This window comes from Haliaeetus albicilla, chromosome 1, assembly GCF_947461875.1.
Source record: "Haliaeetus albicilla chromosome 1, bHalAlb1.1, whole genome shotgun sequence".
Classification (NCBI taxonomy): Eukaryota; Metazoa; Chordata; class Aves; order Accipitriformes; family Accipitridae; genus Haliaeetus; species Haliaeetus albicilla.
Genome location: NC_091483.1, coordinates 26,308,771 through 26,317,741, shown reverse-complemented (window position 1 = coordinate 26,317,741; position 8,971 = coordinate 26,308,771). Strand labels below are relative to the sequence as shown.

Here is an 8,971-nt window from a genome sequence, read left to right as displayed (position 1 = left end):
TACGGCAAAGGCCGGCGTTCGGGTAAGACAGAAAGTTAGGATTGCCTTTCTCTCACTTATAAATACAGTTACTGAACTCCGTTTTCAGCGAAGGGCGGTGGGTTGCGGCCGGCTGGGCCAGGCCGAGGGCCCCGCGGAGCCGCCCCCTCGCCTCCCGCTCACCCTTCGCTGCCGCGACAGCGGCTCCCAGCCGGGCACCGAGCGGACGGGCCGAGACACCCGCGCACCCGCTGCCGCCTCCGGGGATCGCCCCGTCAAGCGGGACGGGGGGAGCGGCGCGGCGCAGCCCAGCCCAGCCCAGCCCCTCGGCGGCGGCTGGCGGGAAGGGGAAGAGGAAAAACAGACAAAACCACGCCGGCCGCCGGAGGCGACGCCCTCCGCCTGGGCTCGCCCACGCCCGGCGTGGCAGCCAGCGCCGCCCGCCCCGAGCCGAGCCGAGCCGAGGGGCAGCGGAGCGCGCCCGGAGGCGGCCCGGTCCCCTCCGGAGGCGGAGGGGGGTCCAGGACGATGCTGGCGGGGCTGGGGCGGGCGGTGCGGAGCGGCTGGCCGCCGGCCAAGCGGCAGCCCCCGGTGCTGCTGGGCGGCCGGGAGGGCTGCCCGCCGCCCTCAGCGCCTCAGGTAAGACGGCGAGCGGCGCAGCGGGCGAGCTTTCACCGCGGGACGGCGTCGGGAAGAGTCGGAGCTCCCCGTCGCGGCTGCTGGCGCCTCGCCCGCCTTCCCCCCTCCCCCCCCCTCCAGCGGGCGGCGAGGCTCCCCGTCCGCCCCCGGGGCCGCCCTGAGGCGAGGCGAGGCGCGGCGCGGCGGCGGGGGCGCGGAGGGACGAAACTTGGGGGAAGTTCAGCAGCGGGGCGGCGTTACCCCGGCCGGGCCGGAGCCGGAGGGGCTCCGGAGATCCTCCGCGGGGCCGTCCCGCCGCTGCTGCCTCCCTTCCCCGGCGCCTGGGTCGGGGTGAGGCTGCGGGACGGGCCCCCGGGGCGTCGCTGCCTGGGGAGAGGCGCGGGGCGGAGCCGCCGTAACGGCCGCGGGAGGCGGTTTGGGGACGGCCGTGAGGTACGGAGCAGCCGCCCGCCGGGCCGGGCCGGGCCGGGCCGGGCCGCGGCCTCGCTGCCGGGGCCTCCGTCCTCACAACTCGGCGAGTTGTCTCTTGGGCGTCGTGTCGCTTCTCCGACCCCGAGCTGGTTGGAGAGGAATAGGTGGATCATAGGCTGCGGTTGTAAAGGGCGAGAAATAAAATGGGAGTGCAAAAAAAAAAAAAAAGTTTTCCTTACAGGCTGTCGTGGAGCTGCCTTGTGCATGCGATAATAATGAAGTCCATCTGCTTCTGAGCTTCTCTTGGCTTTAAGGAGTCTCAGAAGTCCTGCGAGTAGGAAGGGTGAAGGGAAATACGAAGGCACAATGACTTTAAAAATAAAGATCTGCTGGGACGTAGGAAGGTGCGGTTATAGAGTCCTGAGTGACCGCCAGCTGGGAGAGGAGACAGTTGAATCCTTGATCATTGTTTTTAATAACAGAGATGCTCTCTGGGCTTGCAAACATTGCTGGGATGGATCACGACAAAGCCCCGTCCCTGCATCCGTGGCCCATCCATAGCAAGGCAGTGGCTGGGCGCGTGGTGGCATCCACAGAAGGAAGCCCAGAACGCTCCGTCCCGGAGCGGCTTCCACAACCAGACTCTCGCATCCTGCCGTGGCAGTTGGAGTCGAGGAGCTGTGCAGAACGAGCTCTACTTTTTGCTAAGAGTTTTTTCACAAACTATTCAAAACCCCGTTTACAAATTCCATGGTGTCAATTTGCCCCACCGCTGTTAACGTGAATGGCCCTTCTTTGCTTTGTCCTGCGTGTATGTGAGGACATTTAAGAAGGGAATTTAAGATAAATGTTGACTTAGCCTCTTAAATCTTCTGAGGTTCAATGCAGTGTGATAAACACATCTTGCACCTCGCTGAGCGCATTTATGCTGTGATTCAGCACACACTGATAACTACATATTCCAGTTTGTCACCTCTAACTTCTCCAGGGTACTGCTTTGCAGACAAGCTTCGTGCTTTCTAAGGCTCTAAATGAGACTGAAAGCTGATAGAAGCTTCAGGAAGAGACACCAAAAAGTAGAGGAGGAGGGGAGGAAAAGCTCTTGCTTTATGGCAGCACTGCCAAGAAAGAGGCGAAAACTGGTCAGCCCTGTTACTTTGTGCGATGGAACATGACAGTGATGTGACTCAGGAATTAAATTCTTGCACCGAATAGGTTAGGGAGAGGGATGTTGTAATGTTGAGTAAAATTCTAATTGGGAAAAATGCAAGATTTTGTTTATTTCTTAAGTGGAAATTTTTTGAATAAATTAATATAAAGTGCTTTTTACATATGCAATCCATAGTTCTACTTTTTCTACAAAGTTGCTAGCGTGGTAGATAATGAAGCATGTTTACTGATTTCCCCCCTTCCTGCTTTCATCTTTGGGTACCTTTCAATTTTTTTTACTATGTGTCTGCAGAACAGTTCAGGCAGTTAAAATATTTGTTCTCGTAAACATTAAATGAATGGCCTGTAGCTGTAATTTCAGCCTAGTGAAAATAAAAAATTTCCCAATTGTTACTGCAGTTGTTTAGCTCTTTAGATTTTGATGTAATGCAGAACTTCAGATTACGTACATCTCGTCCAGTGCAAACGCTGTTGTGATGATTTGATTTTTTTTTCACCAGTATTTTCTGTATTTTTTTTTTCATTATCATTGCTGTTGTGTGTTGCTAGCTCTGCTGCTTGCCATTGCTATTTGGGTGAACAAATATTTTGCCTCTAGCTCTGGAAGGAAAGGTTGGAGTGCTTGTGCAGGGCTGAGGAAAGCAGGGATCGGTCGCTTGTTGCCTTTGCGCTTGGTGTGGTCTAGTGCCATCGTAGGCCACATTCTGCAGTTTGTTCTGTACTGTGTTCGGTGGTGGGAATCAGTTCGCCCAGATGCCTTGTGGGGCATTGACTGCAGGTTTCCATTTGTAAAGCTGGAGGTGATACTTCAGTGGCTGCGCAGGATTGTAGTACGTGTACTTAGTCATCACACGCTGCGAGATGTTGAAGTATTACTGTGTTGATGGGCAGGTGTGTAAGTACACAGTGTATTTGTGTGCTGTACCGACTAATAAATACACTGCTCTGGGGACAAACGAACCATTATTGCAATGGCTAATTTGCTGTAATTTTTCTGTAAAAGCAGGGATTGCTGTCCTGAAGAGCTGTATCCTTAATTGTTAGCTTCTTGGCTCCACTTTTAGACAAAATCCACAACTCTTCTAATGGCTATGATTAGCTGCTTTGCCTTCAGAGCAATGCTTATACAAATTCCTCTTTATTTTGGAAAGTTGAGTTTTTTGTTATGTGTGGGGTTTTGTATTAATTTTTTTTTAAGTGGCTAGTGCTTAGGCAGACACTTAGTTTTTCAAACTAGGTGAAGCATGTTACATTGCGTTCTTTGGACGGGCTTTCTTATGACACATAATTTTGTTCCTGAAAGGGTGCAGTTCATTTTGCTAGCGTCCCAGATTTGTAATGCTGCAGTTATTTTGCATGTGGTGAAACCTAAAGGTTGCCAGCTCTTTCGCTTCCTCTTCACTTGCACGTTTTAACTCCCGCCACTCACTGAGAGAAATGCCCTGCTTGCACAGCTGTCCAGGAGGAAGAGCTGCCCTCACCATATCACAGTGGAGAACAGATGTGTTAATGCAGAATCAAAGCTTAAAATTGCTGGGGTTTTTTGTATATTCATAAACCTTGTAAGCCAGGAAACATTGAAGGGACTGGATTTAGGTTTAGGGGTTTTTGTTGGTTGTTTTTTTTTAAGATGATCATAGTTTCTCTGTAGTGCTGAACCCAACTGATCTAAAATTGTGTTGCTTTTTAAGGCCATTCGTGTATGTGAGATTCCCAGTTTAGTCCATAGTGTGGAGATCCGTACCAGCATGCCTACGTCACTTGGGATGGGTGGCTACTGTGAAAAATGAAGCCTGGGTTACGCAGTTTCTCTTAGCTTAAAACCAAGTTTCTTTGCAGTTGTGCAGCCCTGTTCTTGCTTTGAACAAGTATGAGTGAGGGAACTAAAATGGGAAAACTTTAATTTTTTCAAAATGTGAGTTTAACATCATTAATTCAGAATGCATTCCATTTTTGTGTGCGAAGTTCTCTTAAAATTGTGCCTTTGGAATACATTGGCGAGGGGAAAGATTGTGTGTAAGCTGACAAGATCAAATTGCAAAGGCTTCTGTGAAAAACATTACGGATTTGTTTTCTTCCTCAATTAGGATATTGCATATGCTTGTTGCTGAGGGGAATTTTCTTCTTAGTTGCAAATTGCAGCCAGTACATTGGTTTTGTTTATCTGCAAAAAGCAGAGTAGAGAGGGTTTTATTTGGTTTTTTTTTGTCAGTTGCCAGTGTCATCCATATCAGTCAAAAATGTTTCTTTTCATGCTTTCAGCTGATAAGTTGTTGACTACCCTGTTCTTCAGACTGGCATGAGCTTTTTTCCTGTCCTTCCTGTTAGTTTTTATAATTATTCTTCTTACTCCCAAATGACCATAATGCTCCCACAATTATACCTATCCAGTTTGTCCTTACAGTCTTGCAAGGAAGGATCTAAATATGTCCCAATAGCCACAGAATAATTTGGAAATGTGTTTTTTTCATTTGGCTTTTTTGTTTTGCCCCTTTTTCTTTTGCACATGCTCTGCTGTAGGGATTTCTGAGGTAGTCTGTCAAAGCAGGAACCCCAGAACATCCCATGCAGCTACAGAGAAGTGAATTATCATTGCATGTCTTGTGCAGCTGAATATTTCCCATAAATGTGGTTTAAGCCCCTGGTTTGTATTTTTAGCCTATTCAGGTCCTTTGGAAATTGAGATCTAATTGGAGCCAAGAACGGGGAGTAATTTGTGGCTGCTGGGCCTGTTTTCCCCCATCTTTCCTTCCCGTTGAAAGCCTTGCACAACAAAAGTTAGCTTGTTGATCCAAGTCTTGTTTTCTAAACAGAAACCTTATGCTTATATTGGCGTATGTCAACAAAAACATGCAACCCACTAAACTGTTTATGGAAGTACTGTTCACTCTTACAAATACAAATTTATAAATGCCTTAAAAAAGCCATTTAGAAGATCTCCGGCGCTTGCTGTAGGAAATATGCTTGTCTCAGCAAGTTTGTTTATTTGCCTTTGATACTGCATCTATGCCAGAATAACAGAATGGCATTGGGAATGGCTGCTAGCCATTTGCTGTAGTCTCTTCTCATCTGGCAGCTGGGAGATGGCTACGTTTTCTCTGATAAATACACTTGTAGGGAGAGATGTGATATATAGCACAGACATTCATCATCCTTTGTACTTCTACACATACTCTCATATACCGCTCTTCTGCGTCTTCTCTCTCAGGTACAGATGCTGTAGTAACTCAGCGGGTTGTGAGATTTTATTGTATGTGCATGTATAATTACCTGCAATACACTTATTTCCTTAGAGGTTTAGGAAATTTCTAATCACCAGCCTCACTCAGTGTTTGAAACTGGCATCAACAGTGTAACTTGCCAAAATTGTCGGTGTTTTTTTCCAACAGGGCAGTTGACAGGAAAGCAGCAAATTGGAATGTGTAGATCAAATCAGCTCTCCTTGCACAGAATATTAGCATGCTTTTTTGCCTACTCTGAGTAAGTGTCAGTAGATGCATGTCTTTGGTGTTGTGTGAATACAGCAATTTCTAAGAAAGGAAATGAAAACTAGCTCCTGCAAGGCTGGAAAAAGAGCGCAGTCGTGCTCTTCAGGATCACAGGCTTCAAGAAGTTGGAGCCTGTGTGCTAAGTAGAGGCTGTGTGGTACTGCAGAAAATGTAAAGAAACCCTAAAACTGAAATGCTGGTCTAACATTACTATCTATGGCAGAATCTCTTTTTAGCAAACTTCCCAAAGAGCTTTCTCGGATGCGATATAGGAGTAATAGGCTCCCAAAGGTTGGGAAGTACATTACTCCAAATATGTGCAACAGGCTTATCATAAAGGCAAATAAAAATTTACATAACTTCCTGTTGATAATCGTAGCAACATTATTTATTTATTTTATATATTTTTTTAATTTAGAATGGGGATAGGAATACCACGAAGTGATACCTGTATTGGGTGCTTCATGGTTAATAAAGCAGACAACAAAAAATGATGCTGTGATTTCATTTGAAGTGGATGCCATGGTCATACAAACAGTGCTGTAAGTGAGAGTCATTTTTTTTGTTGCTCATGAGATGAAGAACATCTAAGTCTGGCACTGTTCCTTTGAGCACTCTGGGTAGGGCCTTTACTCTCAGTTTTCGTTTACCTGTAAAAAGACTAATACTAAACCTCTAGAGGATGCCTGAGAAAATTGCTTTGCAAGTATCTTAGGTGATCTGAAGGTTTACCACAAATCACTGAAGTGCTGAGTATTTAATGCGGTATACAAACCTAGTGCATGTTTTAATATTTGTCTCTTCTGATGATGGTTTGTTGTTTTTTTTCTTTTTACATTTTTGTGTTTTAAAATAATGTTTTAAAGCTTATAGGGCAAAAATGTAGATCCTATTCTAGAGCTTATTATATCTTAAGGTCTGAGGGGGTGGGAGAAGAAGGAAAGGGAAATACAGATTTTATTTGTTTGTTTGTTTGTGTTTTGGTTTTTGTTTTCTTGTGGTGAGGACTTCACCTTCTGAAGTCCCTCTTACACAGTAAGATTTTTGGCATCAGAGAGGAAGCAAACAGTACACCTGTTCTTAACATCTAGTTAAACATTAAAATCTTGATTTTCCCCCTTCCCCTTGAGGGGGAATGAGCTGAAGGAAAATGAATGGAATGGCTGGGCTTGAGCTAGGCTTGCTTTCTCTAGGATCATATTCACCCTGACGGCATACTTGCAAGTCAGCAGCAAAGGTGAATTTCTCATTGGGTTGCTTATTGGCGGAGGGCTTCCTACAGCCAGGTGAGAAGGCAGTAAGCAGTTCTGAGCCCAGGGGTGTTTCACAGTCACTTCTGGGCCTTGTTATGATATGATGTTAATTAAATGTCTGTTAAGGGCATGTAACACCAGCTCTTGCTCTGGGTTGTCTTTTCTTTTTTGCTCTTTCCCAGAAAGATGAAAGGGAGAGCCAGGTTCTTTGTGTTGCTGCCTTGTCCTCTGTTTTGCTGTCAGGATATTGAGTAATAACTCGGTGATTAGGTTTGTGTGGGGGAAGAGGTGGCTTTTTATAAGGTCACTTCTGCCACTCTTATGACTGCTTGCTGTGTCGTTTCTGGTATCCCAAGTTAATCTGAGGAGTTTGATGAACAATTAAATTAAGCTATTTGTTCTGTGAACTTGCATAGGGAGGCAAGGAGGAGGACAGTTTTCAGGCCTGCAAGTTATTTGCTGTGACTTTTCCCATCCTCAGCTGACTCATGAGTCCTGGATCATCTTGAAATTGCATCCACTGTAGGTATTCTTACATGCTGTCCCCAATATATTTTGTGTTTGCCAGGCAGGCTGCTCATTAATTCTTGCAATATGTGGAGGGTGTCTCAGTCTATAAAAGTACTGCTGTACACCCATTTGTAACTGATGCAGCATATGAGGAATCTGTGGTGTGATCATGGTGAGGATAGATGGCTTACGGGGAATGCTTGACCCAAAGTCCGTGATCCCCAAGTGCTGGGAAAGTGCGGATCTAGACTCTGAAGGTCAGGTCCATCACTAGTAAAATAAATCCCTCATGTTAGAATGACTCTATTTACTGTAACACAATAGCTGAAGAAGGGAATAGAAGTTAAAAATGAACATTGTTTGGCTGCCTGCCTACTAAAGATGGTAACTTTTGTAGTCCATACGCTAATTTTCCTTCATCCAAGGGGGTCTGGCCGGGGTAAGTGGCCTACTATGTGCAGAACTGTCAGGTGTCAGCAATGGATAAACAAATAGCTTTGTGCTTCTGTGATGACGACTGGCAAGCATAACCTCCCCTTACTGGTGAGGAAACATTCAGTGCTCCCGCAGACTGAAATGGAAAAAAAGATGGTTACTGTAAAAATGGGAAATTTATACCTTTTAAAGGCTGCATTTATCACGATGAGCACAGGCAGTGCATCTTCAAAAAGACAGAAAAATTGGGTACATTATACACAGGCAACATATAATTTACTTTTTTTTTACTTCAGAAACAATTTTGAAGCAAAGCAATTATCTTCACATTTACTGTCTGGTCATTTTAGATCAAAATTACTTCAGTCCTCACATTCTAGTCAGATGCAAAGAAATAAATTGTCTTCTTTTAAGAAATGTTTTGTTTATCTGCAAAGTAGGCAGCGATTTCATCTTCCTGGTATCTCCCCATTGGTACTTAAAAATATAGTAAGAGACCACAAAGTTGATTTAGAGATCACAAAAGCATCTTTAGATGTTTTGTATGTTTGCCAGCGTGGAGGAAAAATTCCATTGCTCTTCTTCCTGGCAACTCAGTTTATTGTAGGGACATCACTTTGGTCAGAGTGCCATGATGGGGAAAAGATGAGTGCTCCCTATGTACAGAGCAGTCGCCTGTTTTACCTGAAGCGCTTATACCATACTGTTCAGAGAACAAGGCTCCTACGGTTTTGTTTGAGGTTTCTTTTTTCTAGGGCATGACCTGACCTCTGTACCTTCTCATGCAAACTATTCGGTATTTATATTCCGTACTTGCTTTTTGAACCAGCCTCTCTGTGCCTGTGACAGCACACCTGTGAACACATTGCATCGTGCTATCTGTGGAAGAAAGACTCTTTATAAAACGTATCCCTCACCTTTATGTGTTTGTTGTAAGTAGAAGTATAAAGGTGCCAGGCCCCTGAGCCGCGGCAGCGTCTACACTCCTGGGGACCTCTGTGGCCCCAGCTGCTCCTCGTCCGGCCCCTCTAGGCTGGAGTCCCTCAGGTGAGACCCGGTCACCACAGGGTTCCTGGTCCAAGGAGC

The 8,971-nt window shown here is 46.0% G+C and overlaps 1 protein-coding gene across 1 annotated transcript in view; it reads left to right on the top strand.

Annotated features, from left to right (window-relative positions):
• Positions 1-204: 204 nt before the first annotated feature.
• The window catches only part of MCUB (mitochondrial calcium uniporter dominant negative subunit beta), a 54,067-nt gene continuing 45,300 nt past the window's right edge, over positions 205-8,971 (top strand). The window contains exon 1 of the mRNA XM_069782910.1: positions 205-618. Within this exon, the coding sequence (XP_069639011.1) occupies positions 508-618 (111 nt within the window). The 5' untranslated portion in view covers positions 205-507. The remainder of the gene's footprint in view (positions 619-8,971) is intronic.